This window comes from Seriola aureovittata, chromosome 1, assembly GCF_021018895.1.
Source record: "Seriola aureovittata isolate HTS-2021-v1 ecotype China chromosome 1, ASM2101889v1, whole genome shotgun sequence".
NCBI classification, from domain to species: Eukaryota; Metazoa; Chordata; class Actinopteri; order Carangiformes; family Carangidae; genus Seriola; species Seriola aureovittata.
The window spans coordinates 23,292,863-23,313,528 of record NC_079364.1 but is presented as its reverse complement, the minus strand read 5'-3'; the positions used below and the strand labels follow the sequence as shown (position 1 = coordinate 23,313,528).

At 42.6% G+C, this 20,666-nt stretch overlaps 1 protein-coding gene across 2 annotated transcripts in view; it reads right to left on the bottom strand.

The window, feature by feature from the left end:
* The window catches only part of insyn1 (inhibitory synaptic factor 1), a 43,778-nt gene extending 33,844 nt beyond the window's left edge, over positions 1-9,934 (bottom strand). Inside the window, exons 1-2 of one of the 2 annotated variants that reach the window (XM_056372715.1) lie at positions 8,664-9,934; positions 6,525-8,164 (exon numbers count right to left, since the gene is read on the bottom strand). In XM_056372715.1, the coding sequence (XP_056228690.1) occupies positions 6,525-6,668 (144 nt within the window). In that variant the 5' untranslated portion in view covers positions 6,669-8,164; positions 8,664-9,934. Of the gene's footprint in view, positions 1-6,524; positions 8,165-8,412; positions 8,641-8,663 lie in introns of those variants that run through there. The other variant, XM_056372723.1, reaches the window with a different exon arrangement.
* Between the last annotated feature and the right edge of the window lie 10,732 nt (positions 9,935-20,666).

Sequence of the window (20,666 nt, the reverse complement as noted above, 5' to 3'; positions counted from 1 at the left end):
ACAATTGATCTAAGCTGTTCCACCCAGTCTGTCGCAATTCTGTGCACCAGGAGAAACCATTATCTCCATCCACCCTTCATCTCTCCCTCTCCGTCTCGTTTCTCTCTCTCACACATTCTCTGTCTTTCTTTGCTCTGCCTTTAAGACCCCTTTTCATCCTATTCAGCTCTATCCTTGCCGAGGGACAAGCTAAAGGGTTCCCGGCAGAATCACAAAGTAGAAACACGCATGGTGAAAATTTTCGCTGCTTTATCTGTAACTAGCCCACAGTACGCTTGTTAGTTGATAAAAATCAATGAGAGTGACGAGCGCAATTTTTGGAGTGTTTACCTCAGCAGAGGTCTAACCTAAAGCCCTCATTACAGTCTATGCTGAGTGCAGGGTTCGCAGAGGGAGGCAGAGCTCAAAGGGCCAGCTAATCCAGTGGGTCTTACAGGCATGATGGGCTCGTCAATATGCTAGGCCTGCATCCTAAAGAAGCTGGAGCTCCACGGTAGAGCTAGGTAAAAGAGGCTCAGGGGAATGCTTTGCATGGTGCAGTTTTATTCTCTCCACAGCTCTCAAGGTTAGATGCCGCTAAAGTCTTAACCCGTTGTTTACCCCTATTCCCTCCCTTCTATGATTCTGCTCTCCCTTCAGTCCTCAATACTGCTGGCTGTTTCATGTGGGGGATCGAGGAATTTTAAGATTATTCTGATATTGCTACCGTTGCAAGCTGGTCTCGGTAAAAGCATCCGCTAAATGCGCAAGATGTTTAATATCCTCTCCTTTCATTAAAGCAGAGATGGGCTATATTTGTATCATATTATCTGTTGGTCAGTGGGGTCACCATGACACCATGATGGATTTGTAGAGCAAACATGAGCATAGCTGCGGCCACGTCGGAATCCATTTAAGTCCAGTTCAACCAAAAGTTGATCTGACATTCTACTTCAAATCCCGAAGCAGTGTTTCATCAGTCCTGAGAATAATTGAGCCTCTGATTCATTCCAAGACCAGACAAATTTATGTGGAGCTCAGCTCAAGGCAGCAACACAGGTGTGGAGATGGCAGGGTGTTTTGTATTCAGTGAAGAATAGATAAGGCTTGCGGTGCCTTGTTCTTGTTGTTTTCCTGAGCAAAGAGAACTCCGCTAGAGGCGCGTCACAAAGTTTAATTTAGGAATTTAATTTCCACACACAAAAGAGGTCAGGCAAGGAGGAACAAATTGACAGACACAGTAGGTGGGTACTTGTCATTTCTTCCAAATGGCTTTTAATGAGAAGAAACCCTTTGGCCCAGGTATGTCATGTTGAAGGGTACTTTCCTCTGTGAGTGGTTAAGCTTTCAGTGTTGCCCACTGAGGGTTGTTGGCCTGCAAGGACAGCTGGTGTGCATGTTCACAGGCTGGAGACTGGGCAGAGACCCTGCCTTAATCTGAAGTAAATGGATTCTCCAGTTGAGATCACTGGGCTGTGGTCAACTGGGCAGTAAATGCACAACAGCGGCGGCCAAAATGGTTGCTTTGTGGGAAAGGATCCACCAGGACATTGCTTTGTGACTGACTGATTGTAATTTCTAATTCGGACAAACAGAGAGTACCACATTCACCTTCCAGGTTTTTTCTTATATTCACACACTATTCATAGTTTATTTGAAATGTATTTTCATTTACAATATAATTACTTTAATATAATTACCGTGTATTATTTTTCCAAGCTCTTATGATTTAATCCATTTCATAAATTGGGGTAAAATCTGGAATTTGAAAATACTTGGAAATATTGCATTCTGTGCCTCTGCAATGACCCATTTTCCTCAGGAATCATCACATTTCCTAATATCATTGCCATGCCCTTAAACTTTCCCCAAAATATTCTCTAGTAATAGCATGAACTGTTTCGTGGAAAGAGAGTGTGTTTACCAGTGTCCATTATATTGTTCTGCTTGTTCTGAGAGTGCTACCCCACCCCCCTCATGGTTAAATGTTGAAGTGTTCTTCCTTGGCAGTTTTCTGTTCCCTGCCCAGCAGCATCAGCAGGAGGGAAAACATAGCGAGGAGAGGATATGGCCCCTGCAGAAGAAAAATAGCGTTTTGATTTTGGTTTTGGTCACCCCACCACTGGCTGGTTGGTGGTTAGGCTGACTGATCTGGGGCCAGCTTTTTGGACACCTCGCCATTCACACCGGGTTTCAATAATGCAGCATTTATGCAACGCCTCAGACATGTAAGGGCAGCATGCCATAGATCAAATCATTTACATAGCAAGTTTTTCTTTGACAGACTCCATTTTAGCACAAAATGCCTTGAGTTGACAGCCGGGCCAGTGGGATCATGCGGCTGGTATTGGGTGATGAATAGAAACTGAATAGACCACCACATTCGTGTCACGTGTGTCTGACTAAGCTTGCCGAGCACAAAGTCTTCTCTTCCAAAAACAAGCAGAACCTGAAAGCGAGAGGATGATAGTTTTGCTGCTGCTACTCACAGGTGAAAACATGATGACTGTGATTTTCTGTAGATCAAAAGCATTCATGACACACTTTCAAAAACCCATTATATAACTCTAAAACTGCATGGATGGCCAGTGTCATTAATAAAGCTGTTACTCAGTACTTCATTCCTAAAAAGCTGACATGTGGAGGACGCGTTTTTTTTTTTCACCTGACACCAGTGTTTTCCTGCTGCCTCTCCTCTTCTGTCTTCAGGCTGCTGGTAGCTGAGTAGAAGCAGTAAGCCATGTCTCCAGCACAAGCATGAGGATGTACAGACAAGTACCACAAGGCCGACTGATAGAGGCTGCTGTCCTGGACATGCTGTACTCTGCTGCTGATAATTGCTCTTTGTGGAGCTTATATTCACTCCTCTCATTTAGAGCTTTAATTCTAATAGGCCTGATTGGCTGTTGTTAAGATGAGCGCAGACACACGTCATTGTATGCTCATTGTATGATTCCGCATGATAACTACATCCACATAATAACAGATCATTATTGCCGTTTGGTTACGTATAAAGATGTAGCTCACTGCCAATGCCCTTCCCCCCTTCAGTCCATGCTACTACCTTTTTTTTCCTTTAGCACTTCATTAAATTCTTTCAATTTACCAGTCTGCATGTCTCTAATAATCAACATGAGTGCACTTCTACATTTGCGTTTCCTTACTTGCCCTTTTTTTCCCAGTGTAAATTAGTTTCAGCAAAAGGAACGACTCAACACTCCAACATTTCACTGGGTCTCTGCATTCTGTTTGGTGTCATTTTTTCTCTTGTTTATCCTCAGACTTCTAACTCCAAGGTTGACATGATACCTAAATGAATTATTTCCTCTAGAGTTGCCACTCCTGCCAGTATTATTATTGCAAATGGAGTAGTTTATCAGTGTATTACCTTTCGATGTCCTTCCTTTAGATCCTTCTCATTTTACCTGTCATGAAGCCTGTAATGGATTCACAAGTAGGACAGGCTGGATTTGACTGTAATAGGATTTTGAATGGAGCAATTTTGAAAAACTATGCGTGCTGTGTGTTGCGTTTTTCTTTTGTGTGTAAAGGAGATTTACTGCTTGAGACTGTGCTGCAACCTGGACAAAAAGTAGTATTACTTTCCATTCTTCCTCTTCAAAAATCCTGTCTTAGGAAAGATTATAATTTAAGATGTGTTTTTTATCTGCCAGTTTGGAGGTAGGTAACCACTTGACATGTGTTGCTAAGTGTCTGTCTGAGGCTGATTTGAACTTCAGACAAAAATAACTGATGTTAGTGATGAACACGCATACGTAGGCCTCACGTCCTTAAGAGGAATTTTCCTTGGTATTGCTTTTTAATTTAACATTAATTACTGCTCATTTCTCAGGTTCCCTCAAAATGGCTGACTGTATAATGAGCATTTGTTAAAATTTCAGTTGAAATACACTTCCAATACTGTTCCACTATCATCAGTGTTTTTAATACTCCATATTCCTCAGTGGCATGTACTGGCCACACAAGGAACAATTCCTATTTACATGACAGTGATTAAAATTTAATGCTAGGTTCACCGCAGGGTTCGATTAGACCGCACTGAGTGTTGCTTGCAGTGATTCAAACTCTCTGGTAAAAACCATGAACCTATTTTTGTCATCATTTAAGATGTGAGTTGGGGCCGGTCCTCCGGGGAAGGGATGTTTAGCAATGAGGATGATGAATTCTGGCAGGCAAGAAAGTAAGACCCATGGGTGACCCCTTTTTTAAGACTACAGTGCCTTTATGAGGATAGCAAGTCACTATGGGGTAGAATCAGTGGAGGTGAAGGTCTTTTTAGAAGGACATTTTCTCACCATTTTTAAACATATCTTTATTTAATGTATTTTAAACATGTCTTATTTTATATTCAAGTTAATAGTGTTTGTTAATATCAATTATCAAGTACTATATCATGCTGAAGAAACTAGAAATGTGAAATTACCCTTGAGCCTTGTTAAATTTTAAATTTGATTTAAAACTGGTGAAAATAATAACTTTGTAAATCCCCAGTATTATTCCTTATACTGTAATGGCCTAGAACATCTGCAGAACATACATTTTTTAATGGCTGATGCATAACGCTGTGATGACTAGACAGCTGAAACTTGACTGGAAAACCTCCAAAAACTTCACATTTAAATTTATGCAGAGGCGTGGACTAAATAGTCTAAGTGGAAACTGCAGTATACAATGTATGCACAATAGTGGGGAATCAGAAAATTGAATGTAGGCAAATTCTGTTGCAGTGGTTGAAATATGGGGTGTAATTCTCTTTTTTGATTTAGCTTTTGACTCAACTGGCTCTGTGCATGTACTGAATAATGACACTGTAGGTCTGTGATCTCGAGCTATGAAAGGAGCACTGTGAAGTAAGAATAGTAACACACCAGTAACTTCTTAATTTCTGGGCTCTGGCGTGGCAGCTTTTAACTCCTCAGTGCACTGCAGTATCTCCAATTCCCCAAAGACCTTGTGGGTAATAATCAGTCATTACTGCTCCTTCACTGAGTTATTTATTTCACTACATTCACATGGCAATTCATCATTTATTTATGTGACAGTTGTTATCTATTATGTTGTTCCTTTCATGTGGCCAAGAATGAGAGATTTTATGGAACATTAGGCTTCCATGCATCCGATGGCGCCACACTGATCCTGTTTCTTCATCTCCCAATGATGCAGTCGGCAATCTTACAGGTCAGTTAATTGCAGGATATTGATACCAGCATTATGACTGCCACTGCAGCTAATATGATTCCTTAGCCATTTCAATATGTGGGATTGTGCTCTCCCAATAAAAAATGACATTTGAGCCACTGTGCAGAGCCCTCTCTAATGGGGTCTGGGATAAGAATGGTAATATGCGTTGGAGCTGGCAGAGGCACAGGCCGTGTTTTTGTTTATAAATAGCTCCAGCCAGCATTATTCCACTTGCAGTTGTCCCATAATCATCAATCACTCCTGCTCGCAGGCCGGCTTCTCCTGCTCACCAGAGAGAAGGTGCACTGTGAGCTGTGGCCTTGCACCTCCAACTGTGCCAGTACATAAAGTAGAGCGTGGGACAGAGGTGGGAGTCGGGGAGAAGGGAGGGGAAAGGTTCCTGTGTGGTGATCGAGTGAGTTATGGCAGCTTCATCATGGCTGTTTGAAACCCTCCTCCTCCTTCAGGTCATTACATGCACAAGCATCTGCTATTTCACTTCTCTTCAACACATCTGGAAACACACACAAACACACACATGCTTCCTCTGCGTCCCTGATTGGAGGCATGGATGCCTTTATCTCTTTCTTTGGAGGAGCTTTGCAAGAAGAGCTCACAGCTTTGAAGGCACTGCAGGGGAAGATCCCAAAGAGATGATGAGGGCCATTTTGTACTCTCATACACATGCTCAGATGTACTCTAAATATCAGCCATCACACTCATATATTCTTTTACTCCATATACTTGTAGATGCATGTAAGAGCTCATGCACACCTTCAGTATCTCTCTTTGCTGATCCTTGTTCAAACTGTGTACTGTAGATACACACACACTCAAATCTCTCAGTGTTACCATGGCACTTGCAAAAATACAGTAGGAATCCAGCTGATCCTTAACAAAATGGTTATATAACTATTGCGGCGCTAAGTCTTGTATCTTATCTAAGCATGCCTCTGTGTTTCCTTTCAGCCTGGCTTTGCTGCTTTTCAACAGCTCTTCACATCTACTGTACCTCCCACAAGACACCACTGAACACATGAAGGACATTTGTAATTGCCGATCAGCAATTGTTTGTTTGGAAAAGGAAGACAGCCTTTCTGTGGTCGCAATCAACAATATCCTCCTGTTACAAAAAAAAAAAAAGGGAGATCTCATCACTTTCAAATCTTAATCAAAATCTCCATGCTGGGAAAAGAATTTCACACTTAGTTAAATGCAGCCTACTTGAGAAGCACACCCACCTGGCACCCACATTCTCTTCCTGCCTCCATCGCTTCCTCCGCCTGTTTCCTCACTAAATCCCCCCAAAAGCCTGATACCTGTAAGCTGATTTTGAACCTCACCTCCCGGAGTTCCTTGGCCACATCCTTGAGCTCTTTGAGAATGCCTTCCAGCTGGTCGATCACCATCTTCATGTGGCTGCGGATGCGTTCTCTCGGGCTGGGGGTCTCAGAGGTGTCCCGGGCCGGAGCTCTGCTTAGGGACATCCTTTACAGGGCGACGTGGGGCCAGTGGCCAACAGGCTGAGGGCGTGGGGGAGCCGAGTCGGGGTCCATGTCTTTGGCTACAAGGAGCCTCAGTGCTACTGATCCGAACAGGGGCCCCGGCCACGCAGGGAGACCTCAACATCTTAAAAGCACCTGGGCAGCCAAAACACCTTGCCTCGCCCGCACACTCGGCACAGGGTCACACTCTGACATCCATGCCTTCTGGTAGACGCTTCCAAAAACGAAGAGAAAATGAGGACGGGAAAAGTCAAACGCAGTAAATCCATGGACAAGGAAGAGGCAAAATACATGGGCTAAAGCTGGTATGAAACTCTTACATAATCATATTGAGCCAACTCATCTCATGTGTCATTGTGTACGTTTGAAATTGTTCCCGAAGAGATGCTATTTAAAATGCCTGTCTATACAGGGTAGAGACTTCTTCCCTTTTCCACTTGTCCTGTACAACCTTTTTTACTTGTGAAACACAGTGACATAATGGCAGGCTAACATACAAAAGTGAAAGCAGAAAAGGGATTCATATCAACCCTTTTATAGAGCGAGCTATCCAACAGAGATAGAAAAATAGAACTCCCAGCAGTGGCTCGATTTTCAAAATTATCGTGTTCTACATTATTGGTGGCCAGCGGGGACGAGATTTGCCGTCTAAATATACTCCCTCAGTGAGGGCTACTGTCTTTACAGAGAGAAAGGACAGATCCTGTTTGGAAAAAGGGGATATTCCTCTGTGCAGTGTGGCGTTTCCTCCTCCAGGAAAAATAAAAAGATTCTCAGTAGAAACTCATCAAAATAAACTTTGCCTCACATCCATTTTCTTTGCAGATGATGACTTAATCATGTTGTCCTTCATTTCTCGTCCATGAAAGCGAGCAAAGGTAGGTGTGGGTCTTTGCACAGAGCGTCCAGTATCCCCCCCCCCCAAAGCAGGGCTTATTCCAGGTGGCGTGGGATCAGAATGAATTGATTTCTAAGCCAGCGGAACGTGACTCGTGATGAGAATTTGTGGAGGGATAACAAAAAAATCATGGTGTCGATGAGACGCAGTTACAAGGGGGCTGGAAGGTGAACAAGCACCTTCCTCTGGAATTTGGGTGGCAGCTTGTCTTATGCAACAGCGCTCTCCAAGTCCTCTCACAAAACACTGACCCACAGCAGCCCACTGGGGTGTGCCCAAAAACCAAGGGAGCAGAGAGAGAAAAGGATTCTCTTCTCTCCTTCAGTTGTTGCTAAGGGAACCCGGTCTGCCTCCTTGTGCTGTGATTGGATAATTATTTTACTTCTTATCCGTGTAGTGTATGTTTTCTCTCTGGACTCTTTTCAGAGAGGCAGAGAGCTCCGTGCCATCCAGCAGGACGAGATAAATCCCATGAAAGCTTCCCAGAGGAGCCCCAGAGAACAAGCAGGGGGGAGAGCTTCTCGCCAAATCCAGGGCGATGCCACTGCCACGGGGAGCGCCGGCCAATCACACATGGCACCTGGACAGACGGGAAGGAAAACAATCACTTATTCTCTCATGTCTCATCCACCTCTCCTTTCTACCCCCCCCTCCCTCTTTCCCTACTTCATAGCAGCATGAAGAGCAACAACAATAGACTGGAGGGAGACTCAGAGATGGACAGGAATGAACTGCGTTGACGATTTTTAGCTGCTGTTAAAATGCATCACTTGCTTCAGCATCACTTGTCTCACCTACACACACACGCCAGAACACACACCTACTCACCTTTCCTGTGCATCACTTGCTGTTGCTACGCCCAGAGCTCACTGTCCACGCACAGCAGGATCATTCAAGCTACACACAACCTGCTGGTTCTTTAGCAGTCCCTCTGTCGCACACACTAACATCTTCTCTTCTCACTGCCTTGCTGTTCTCTTCCTCTCTTTCTCTCTCTCTCTCTTTCTCTCTCTCTTTCTCTCTCTCTCTCTCTCATACACGCACACACACACAGTTCTGTCCCTCCCTCCCCTACTTACTGTCTTGACAGAGAGAGAAGCTTCTATCGGCAGGGTTATTTCACTCTGAGGCTGTGGCTCATCAGAGGAGGAGTAGAAGTGGAGGATGAAGCTGTGGAGGAGGAGGAGGCAGGAGGCATGAGGTGGGAACGATGAATGGCCCTGATAGCACTCTGAGAAGGGAGAGAGGAGGCTGAGGATGACTAAGAGTCAGAGCGGCGAGGAGAGCTCCTGCTTTGGATTGTGATGCCACCGCGGCCGCTACCATCACTCAGATAACTGCGCTGCCGAAAACACGCCACCCGTCATCCCTGTCAGCGTTTGCCTGCATTGGGAGGCAGCAGACAGAGCGGCTGAGCTGCTGCTGTGAAAAAGGAGCTGTGTGATTCCAATGACAGCCTCTCCCTCTCTGTCTATCTGCCTGTGTTTGTCTCTCTCTCTCCCCCCTCTCTGTCACTCTTTCTCTTTCTCCGTCCCTGTCTCTCTGCCCCTGCGCCCTCACTGTGTCCTCGCTGACTGCCGGATGAAAGGAAGCTGATGCCAGAGTTTATCGTGGGGCTCAGGTTCCTGCCAGCACCACTCGACTGTTCTGCTCAGCTCTGTGGAGGAGGGGCTTGGTGCTTTAAAGGCACAGAGTATCGCTCAGTCCCTCCTCTGCCTCGCTCCTCTCCTGTCTTCTCCTCTCTGCTGGCGTCTACACTCCCTCACTATCTCCTCTCACACTGCCTATCTAGCCTTTGTCACAGTTCTATCGAGGGTGTTATATCTCTCTTAAATCAAGATGAAGTCTTCCTCTGCCACCAGCCAAGCAGTCTCTGGGGACGGGGTGTCCAAAAATCCTGGGCTGTTACATCATTAATATACAAAGCAGGTTGGTGTTTGATGACCTCATCTGACTGAGAGACAGAAATAGGGAGGGAGGGCCAGCATGACTTTTCCTCTCCCCCGTCCCCTTCATCAGGATTCTTCTTTTTTTTCTTCAACACAAGACAACCCTGCATAACCCCACCAGAGGCAATTACCCTAATATGAAATTAGTTTTCTAAAGGAGATAATGTAACCATAAAGCAAATTCATGAGGACAACTTCTTGAGGAATGCACGGCAGTTACCAGAGGGTTTTGGCAGATAACTGTAGTGAATAGCCAACGGCTCAATGCATTCCTTAGCATAATTGTAAAGAGAAATGCAGAGTGGATTCAGGTTAGGTAGATCTTCCATGCAGATGAATTTGTTCTGGGGTCCTCTGTGGTTTCTACTACCAGGATCACAGACGATATGCTGATGCTGTAAGGCTAATTGGGGGAATATTCTGCAGTATAATAAATTCTCTTTCGCATGTTTTCTTTGATTAATAAATGATCGAGTTTGGCCTTTAAAAAATATAATAACGAAATGCTTCATATTCTATGTTATCAAGTACATGGTCTCACTGTGTTATCTCAGGACTCCATCACATGTTTGATATGTCACATATACATACACTGTGGCTCTCTATGGATTTCAGCGGGCGCAATGGGATCCTGTCCTTTCCTTGCATTTCTACATGGCTGGTGCAGCATTGCACAGACAAGATGCTTCTCACAAACTGCTCCCTGCAAGAAACAGGTGTCCTTGAGCATGTTCCCTTTGTAGCTTCACTGCTTTAGTCTCTCTGCACATATGGGAGGCTCCCTTCTTAGAACACAGCAACAGTTTGCAGCACTTTTTTTTTCTCCTCCATCATTTCCTTTATTTATTTATTTTTCTTGGCATTGCAAAATACCTTTTTTGCTTGGATATTCATGGTGTATTTAATAGAGCTGTCCCTAAAAGAGAGAATGTATACTAAATGACCTCTCAATGGAAAGGCCCAGGTGCACAGCACAGATAGCTCCATGTCACTGATGCCTTCATTGGAAGGGAATTGGATTATTTCCCCCTGTAAAATATATTTTTTTAATGCTAAGGTCATCTCGACTCGTGAGTTTTACTAGGCACCTGGAGAGGGTCCAGCAAAATATTGGTTCCACTTAATATTTCTGCCTTGAATTTATTGTGCCGTGCCGTTTATGGAGACATTTTATAGAACGTAATTTTTTCTCTAGTTGGGCACAGGCTCACAAACAAGCACAAAGATGCATAAACAGACTAATACACTAAGGCACGCGCAGGCACAGACCCACAAAAACACACATCAAATACACACACATAAACACAAGGCAGTGCATTTCGATCCAGAGGAAACTATATTGGTAATTTGGTACCATAAGAATAAAGCCGGGGAGAGATTTTATTTGACTTCCATTGTTTACCTCCCAATAAGCTATCATACTCCTACTCATTTGATACAGCAGGGATCACAAGTCTTTTTTTATTACTGTTCTTTTTTTGGCTACCTTCCTCACAGTTCCTGGGTTCATAGCCACTGATACAGGATGTGCACAGGATTTATTTTTTAAAATAAAATGGAAAGAGGAAAGCAACAGCGATCAATACAGATACTCTATATCCTCCCGGCATCTGTACAGCATACACATGTATGATCACATGGACAGGGAGGGCGGAGCATTTTGGCTTATTTATGAGCAGGTGCAGTCATGCATCAATTTAATATATAATAGAAAAGCCTCAGATGTAGAAAATGAAATACATTACGTCTCATCCAAGAGAAAATCGCCTAAATTGATTGGCTATTTATTGTTTACAAAGCTTGACACATGTAGGAAGTCATCAAAGCTTTTCAGGTTACATGATAAGAGGTGCAGCCCTTATAGAAATCAAAAGAAATAAAATCAATGAATGTTTGACATTTTGGGAAATGTGCTTACTCCCTTTCTTTCCAAAAGTTGGATGATAAGACATCCACTCTTGTGTCTGTGCAAAAACTATAAAGCTACAGCAGCTGGTTATCTTATCTTAGCATGAAACAAATATAACAAGTAAATTTGCACTTCATTGAGAAGGATCTGTGTGGGTACACACAGAACCACCTGTCTTCTACAGAGGATTTTGTTCTTTACGTGCTTAAAACAAAACCATGTTCATCCGTAGACTAACGTTCTGAGTGCCTTCTGTATCCGCCAGTGTTAATCTGCGATGCAACAGCCATAGCCTACCCCAGCAATACTTCTGCGCTCATCTTTGAACTCCAAGGTAGAATTCATCTGCATATATGTCTGACACACATCCTCAGCATGTGCATAATTGATAAATCTGTCCTTCTCTGACCTGTAACTGCCCATTCCCAGCGGAGCCGAGTCGAGTAACTCTCTGGATTTGAAAGTGACTGAGACGAAATGTTTCCCTAAATATTCTTAGACTTTCAAATATGCAGCCCCCATAATAATGAATGCTTGTTTATGGTTTGTTTTCTGGGTTTGAATCAGCATAATGTTGTTTAGCACCCAAAACCTGTATGTTGGACTTTTCCAGCAGCACATGAACAAAATGCTAGAAATCCCACATCTCGCTCATCGTCAGAAGCTACTGATCTGATTCCTGCAGACGAGGGAGAAAATGCAACCTTTGTCCCACTTTGTTAACAGATAAGCCTCAATTTGTGGTATTATCCCTTTAATTAATCTGCATCCATTATGTTCTTCCTCTCCTGGCCATTGTGTGGCACTGTGGTGTAGTTGTGACGTGTTGCTTCCTCTCTGCTTTCTCTGACTGAGGACTAAAATGGTGGATGGACAGACAGACAGAGAAAAGTTGCATGTTCTTGGTGTTCGACTGAGGCACTGAAATATTTATTGTAACATGACACGGCTACTGTGTGAGGAAGACACATGATAACATGATGTAGAATCAAAGTGTGTGGGGGGGGGGGGGGTTGATGGCACTTTTTAATGCACATTCAACACATAATCCATGAATAAATTAAAAGACTCTTGGCAGTCAGTTCATGTCGAGCATCATTTATTTACAAGTATATATAGTCAAATGTTTTCCACTGATAAAATACACACTAAGAGGTTTAAGTATTTTTCCAAATAATCTCTGCCTTGATAATTCTCTAGTTGCTGTTTTGGCTTTATTATGACTGAAAGACTGAGTGATGATTTATGGACCAAAGGAATTGGAAGGCGCATCTGGCATCTACAACATGCATGGCCAAACATAGACATCATGCCCTGTTTACGATTCCAGTTGTGCCCTTGATTTCACACAGACAAACACTAAGGGACAGAGAGCTCAGAGGCCCAGGCTGTCTTACAACGACACCAGTCTCTCCTCTTGCCTGTCTACTGACCTTTTGATATTTCAGTCTGTGTCCTGTTTGTGTGTGTGTGTGTGTGTGTGTGTGGTTTTTTGTTTTTGTTTTTTTTCCAGCAGTTATGCAGCATGCAGAAGAGCAGAGGCTGTCTCAGACCATAACACCCTGTGATGGATCAGTGCTCTTACACAATGAAATGAATCTCAAGTGTTTGATTGATTTCTCATTTACTTTCCTCACCAGTGGTGGAAATATGGACTGTGTATGCAGCTGCACTGAGGCCCCTGGTCAGAGAGGGGCATGTGGGCTCATTTTGAAGAGTGGCTCTGTATCATATTCAGGACATGCTTTTGAGCTGAAATTACTCAACAGTCCTCTGTCTGCTTATTATGGATCAATGCAGACCTCAGTAATTTAGAGTGTGACATGATTGGGGAGCAGAGAGAGAGCCTGTGCGTGCGTGCATGCGTGTGTGCGTGTGTGCGTGCGTGCGTGCATGTGTGTCTGAATACAGCTAATGCTACAAGTGAATGACAGGTTAATGTTTGTCTGCTACGGTTGTGGTCACATGTCCAGGAAATTGAAACCGTACTGCAAATTGCAAAAAGCACCTCTTTATTTTAGCTGCATCGTCAGTTACCATCAGTTCCCATTTACGCCATCCTAACAGCTTGAACACACATGTTGAGCCAACCAGTTAGCTGTGAACCGTCAACCCAGCACTGTTGAGGATGGGGACCGTCATGGTTTGGCTCTGTTTATTGTGGGTCAGTGTGGTTATCAGTGTAGAAATAGAAATGAGCCCAGCATGCCAAGATGGATGCTGGAGCTTCCATTTATATATGCTTTCACTGCCTCGAGGATAGAAAGCCGTATGCAGCGAGCAACCAGACTGCATTATCCCATCAATAATATTCCATCAATAACAGCCACTGGTTGATGTATCGCTTGTTAAAGTATTTATTGTTGTATCTGTAATGCAGATTGTGCACATGTATTTTGTGCTGGCTTTTGTCAGTCAAGTAAAAACTACAGTTTAGTAAACAGATACCTTCCCTTACCACAATAGAAACCATTACCCATAGGGGGTTAGGGGATTAGGTTTGATAGCTCATTTGGCCTGATTACAGTTCTGCATGAGCTGCTAAGAAATGTGAAATTCATGGCAGCAGTAGAAAACGGCTTTATCTTGCACTGTGGTAGAAGAAAAATGTACATCATCAGATGTACATCATGTCAAAGCAAAATCCAGCCTTTGATCAGGAAGAAAAAAGGGGAAAGGATAGCAGAGGAATTCAAAGCTGCAGGTCATACAAAATATCTTCAATATAAGATTATGCAACCTATATGTGTATAAATTATTCAGCAGCTGAATGTAAAATTACATTGTGCAAGCTTTGTTGTTGGTTCATGGTAAGCACCCTTTTTTGGACTCCTGTAAAGTGATTGCTTAGTTCAATTGTGTATTTTCCCACCATCTTATATTTGCAGTTTACAGAATTAACAGAAATCACCATAATTTATATGATAAGGAAAACCTGTTAACACCTGTAGTGACAATGTGGAAAAAAAAAGACTGGAATGGGTCCTGTCATTTTAAAACACCTAAACCAATCATGTTAGAGTGCTGAGAGCAGCTCGGGTTACATCATCTTTCTCTCTCTCTCTTTCTCTCTCTCTCACACACACACACACACACACACATACACACACAGACGGATAAACACTTTTCCCTGTGGTTCTGTGTGTGTGCGTGTGTGTGACAAGAGTTGCTAATTTGCAGGTGCAACTATCATCCCCACTCTGCTGAACAAAAAGTGGAATAACAACTCTGCTTTTACATTAGCCGTGACAGTTGGCATCTCTCAAACTGGCACAGCACTTGAAACTGGATGAGAGAATGTCACTCAAAAAAAATTCTCAATATTCATGCAGACCAGGGAGATTTTTTACAAATCCTCTCAAATTGTGCTAGGGATAGGACGTAAAGGTTGAAATTCACAGAAAGATTAGAAAGAAAAAAAAAACATAATCCATAACAACATTTAATCCCATAGTGTTTTAGCGCCGTTTAGTCCTATTACCATGCATCAGCGCTTGAACAGTCAGCCCAGTCCTTTCTGTATCTTTCAATCTGTTCTTTCCTCACTTCCCCTGCGTGTTCACTTTTCTCAGGATGCCCTCTCTGTCTCCTTGTGAAATGCTAAGTAGTCATCCCCCTTTAACCCTGCCCTTCTCTCAGAAGCTAAAGTATCTTTGGTGTGCTGTTTGCCAAGAGCTATAAACAAGTGTAATAGAATTGCAGAGGGGTTAGTCGAGATAGCCGATTGCGCATCTCCCATCACCCCTGGCTCCCCGGCCGTGTGCTAACAAGCCCAGCAGCATCATTGCGAATTCATAACGAGTCGCACCAATGTGGGTCATCTCTGCTGCCTCTACATCTTCCTTGTTGCCCCTCCTTCTCCCCATTTTCCTCAGCTCTTTTTTTTTTTGCACCTGTTTGACAAACACTGTTTCTCTCAGTTGTGGTAGATATGTTTTTTTCTACTGCAATACCTCACTCAAAGCGAGAGTAAAATAGTCACTAATGTATTTGTCACCCGCACAAGCAAGATCTTAATTAAAGAGAGCACTCTAAAGAAGCAGATTTTGGAAGAAAAATGTTTAAAACTCAGCTTTTAAGAATTACTGCCATTTTTCTTGTGTCAAATCGGTTTGATTTGTTGTGCAGCATACCGCATCTTCTGTTTCCTCTGAGAGTTTAGACATTTACGTATTAGTACAGCAGTGAATTGCTGTTGTGACGAACCTGTTGTTGACAACATCAAGACAGCTTAAATGAAATGGGGAAATAATGGACTTAAACATTAAGTCTGTCTATTTATACCTTTAAAGAGCTGCCATACAGAGCCTGTAAAGTACATGTTAGCCGATGTTAGCTGATGGACTTTTTCTGTTCCGAGGGTCAGTGTAGAAGATGTCACTCAATAAAAAGATATCAGTATGTATAAATTGTTTACTATGTGCCTCTGCTGTCTATTGAATGGTGTAGACACCAATAACTGATATGTATTGTATAGAGCATGGGCTGCCGAGCCAAAGAATCAACTACACCCCATCTCTGCCCACAAACCTCTATCTCAATGTACGATTCAGCCGTTTACTAAACCGATGACAAAAGTAGACCAGACTAAAACATACAGTACATAATCATGAAAGTACTAGTAGCAAATCTTTCTTAAACTCAGGGCGTATCGTGTCTCATGATTTTGTTCTGTCTGTATTTTCTGTGCCGAAAGTCTCCCCTCTCTCTCCTGCGTCTTGCTGCTCTCTGCTTGGACATCTTCACCTTTCTGCGCTCCTTCCTGGCTGAAAAAGTAGAAGGATTATTCCTTTCAAATGACATTAAACATATGAAATGTGCAGTATAGAGGAAAAAATATCTTAAAGTCACTTCTATGGTAATCTTACAAATGTTACCCTTTAACAGACAATGACACACTCCAGTGACAATACAGAGTCTTGTAATATGCTGTCTCAAACTTCTCAACCTTACTGCAGATCTTGCACAGAGAACCCTCCACCTTGATTAACAGAAGCAACTAAGAAGCAGAATAGAATTAAAAGGCTCCATTATTAAGTTACATAGTTAACTGTAAATATATAAATGAAATAAATATGTCTGTGAAAGCTTTCCTTGCAAAGGGAGTTATTAAAAGTTGCTCCACAATACAACTCACAAATGATGATTAGTGAGACAACTTGTATTGATTTGAGATGATAAAGCACAGTGTAGTTTGCTGGTTTACTTGCCACTGCTGACTGTTGAAGTAATTTTCTAATGTGCAGGAAGAGTCTCCACAGGCATCTACGCACGTGTATGACAATGTGTGCAATATCATTAGTGATATCAGAAACGTGGAAGCTGAGTCAAGGCTTTGGCTAGAGGGAGTCACCCACCAAAGATCCCAGGATTACCCACAATACAAATTATGTTCCCGTCTCTGCTTGACAAACCCCAGCCACAGCCACCCCCACACCCACGAAAATGATAGATACAATGGCTGGTAGTCAAGCTAGCTTCCAAAGACAATAACCTGCTGCGCCCACAAGAGGGCAGTAACTTACAAGATGCAAACAGGAAATGTCAGATCTTTTATGGGACAGAACCCTATCACTTCCTCTTTGGTGTTTGCTTCCTATTTTTAGCTTTGACTGGTCAAGCACTGCTGGCCTTGCTTATCCTGACACCACATCACTGGTATAGAGTTTTAAATTTTACGCCAACATGAGCCAATATTTGCCGCCGCTTCATAATAAGCAAAAAAATAATTCATCTTTGGTCCTTGTGTCGACAGTTGAAAAGAGAAATGCTGTACATTAAATGGACGCCTGGTATTCTCATTACATATGACTTTGCTGTGATACACATCAACTCGTGAGACTGTTTTGCTAATCAGCATCGACAAAGTCCTCACAGAACATCAGACCCAACCTTCAGGTGCTTGCTAATGATGCCTTTTTAATTCCTCAAGAGGAATCATTAGTTTATTCAGATATTTATGGGGTCTGAAGAGGAAGATGCATTCAGGCAGAGGATGGGAGGATTGCTCAGATAAATGTGCCAGTGAAAATATGAATATGAAAATGTACTGTGATCTAGGGGCTGAATTATTCAGCTCGGCCCTGATGCCTACTGCCACTCTTGTTTCATTGCCTAAGGCAGCCCAAGTTCGCTCTCAATGCCTTGGTCTGGAATCTAGCAGGAACACCAGGGTAAAACCGCTATCCTCTACTTAGCATTTGTACAGTGGCAGTCAAGATCTGGTGTGAGGATGCAGGCAGCTACAAATTAAATGGAGCAGTGTGTTATGATCTCCAACACCTCATCAAAGTAAATGGCCTGCTTAGCTGTTGTGCATGGAAATATCTGTTTTGTAAGGGGAGTTGATTTGATACTCAAATTCATGGGTTGTGTTTGAATCTACTGAAGATAATCAACTCCTGAATAATTAATCACTGGTCTGCAATACAAACATAACCCACCCACCATCTGTGTAAATGTATTTATTTTGGTTTCCTGGCTATAGTAAATTAAATGTTGCATATATTTATTCACATTCATTACAGTTCAAATCTATTACAATAGACAACAAGACCCAAAGAGAAACAGTCCAACCAGATGTAGAAGACCTAGCCTAATTTAGGAATAAAAACTAGAGACCAACATGTTGATATTCTGACCCATGAGTACTCAGTAGTTATTACTACAGTATTACATGAGTACTCCCCAGTAGTAATGAAATGAGTGCTTATTCCTATCCAAATCACATTCACTGTACAGGTTAGTGCAGCTCCAATCTCCAGTCTCGGTACAGCAGATTTCAGGCCAAGCGGGGCCTCCGCCCTCCGATTCTCCCCGCTCTCATCAACACATCACATAGACAGAGTGCTGTGCCCCCCTATCCCGCCTACCCCTCGTCACTGACTCATCACAGCCTCTCAACATGTGTCAGGCTAGCCAGCGGCCTCCATCTGTCTCCCCTAGAGCCAGCCAGCCATGTCCATCCCAGAGAGCCACACAGGCAGAGAAAAAGTAATTCCCAAGACAAAGTGCGTTATGCCATGCAGCCGTTCCCCTTGAAAATGAGAACTCCATTTGCGGAGCAGGGGTAGTCTAGCAGGCAGGCCGCTTGCCTGTGTGTCAGAAAGGCTGGGAAACATGGCCCCGGCCACGCAGTGGAGAGCTGCATGGCTGTAGATAGTGAGAGGAGATTTGTCATCCTGAGCCACATGCTGACATGATGTTGGGCTTCTTTAATATAGAAAGAGCAAACACACACAAGCTCAAAGAAGAACAGATTGATAACCACAAGCACAGACAAACCTATTTAAGTTTTCACATACATGTATAGCATATGTGCATATGTGCATTTATCCACAATTACAATACATTGTCTTATTTATTTTTTATTTTTTTAAATAGAATACACTGTCCCACCTGTGTTTGCTTTGGCTTTGATCCGTGCCACTTCAGGTGGGTTTTGGTCTGTACTGGACTCTGAATCTCCACAACCTTGACAAATTATACATTGTTTGAAAGCTGTAAGTCTCCTGATGCTATCTGTGCAAAGCATTTTAGGATCCCCATATCACTGCAACAGCTGTTGACACAGAACTGGTTCAGACTTGTGGCTATGGCTCCAAACTGTTCTCCATATACAATGTAAAAAAAAACAAAACAAATAAAAAAACGGTCGAGACTCAGTGGATGTAAAATTTAAAGGGTTGCCTTACAAAGGAGACCAGGGTTATGACTGTAAACAAAAAGGTTGAAGAACATTTTTGGTGCAATGTGTTTGGGTTTGAACACAAAAATGTCTGTCTGGAAACAGGTTAACCACTAGGCTACTGTGTGACCCAGAATCTTTGATGTACAATACCACAAATACACAACACAATGTGGTGAACTAGGTCTTCTTTCTTTGCTCACAAAAATGTTTGTCTGTTAACTTCATTTATAAAGTTAATTAAAGGTACAATGAGGCCATAACTCACATTTGGAAATTTAACGAACTCAGCACAAGTTTATTTTTCTTCAACACACATTGAGCAAACTCACAGCTGGCAGTTTCTCTCACGCCCTGCGCTACCCAGTTTCTCTGATGCGACGTCTCCGTCTCTCTGTCACACACACATACAAAGCTCACACACAGTTTCTCTGCGGGGAACCAGAGCGAAAAACGACAAAAAGATTAGAACCCACTGTGTGTTGTCTTTTGGGATTTGAGATGTAAAATACCTAAATGCATGGAGCAGACATTAATACCTCCATCCACGGTGCTAATGAGAGCGTGAATAACATGGACGGTGATAAGGAGCAAAGGACAAGCGGGGGGCTATGGAAAGTCTGCTGAACAGCCCTGTTGATAAATGGGTGTAATTTTCCTTATTCTAGACACGTGAGTAATGAGTTTTTTAGCCAGCTTCTGAATTTGTAGTCAAGCAGCCACTTTGGGTTTTATCTCCCGAAACTCATCCAGAACTGTAGCTTTGTTGATAACAAGCTAACGTTGAACCATCGCCAAACCCACGGCTGTTATCAAGTCACTTGCAACAAACACGCCAGAGCACGAGATTTCTGGATTTAGTGTCGATTTTGGAGCCTGTTCAAATGAGTTTTACTTAAAAGTGTTGATATATTAGTAAAACAGAGTTATCCTGTTTCTTCTAATCAAGCAACTTTCAAGGCCTTTACTTTTCTGCCGTGTCCTGAGCGAAGGTAATAACTTAAGTAAACTCTCTTTGCTCGAGTAAAATATATCACAATTTGATTAATCTCTGCCTACAGTAGAGATTGTCAGGAAAGATATAGGGATAGGGGTTAGAGAAATGAAGGAAGCAGAGACATTTTTCAGCCACAAAAAAAAGAAAAAATTCAGTGCCACTTGCACAATGACAGCAGAATAAACCACTCATGAAACTCTTATCAGTGTTCTGCTTAAAATTAATCTTGTAGACTGTTTATTTTCAGAGGCAGATTTTCTTGAAAGCTCTCAAGGCGACTAAGGTGGCATTGGAAAAGGTGACATTACTTCAAACCACTGCCACTGTGCTTATTTACTTAAAAATAAAATCTCAAGGCAGAATACAAAATGAAATGACTCGGATTTAGAAGAACATTGTCACATCTTCCTCTCTTGGGTTATAATGATAGTGTATTTTTATAGAGAAAGAGGAAAAACAATTAAATCTTTAGTCCACACATTGTTTCCCTCATGAAAGCATTGCTGAATTACCTTTCCTTTCAGATTGCACTGTCATTGT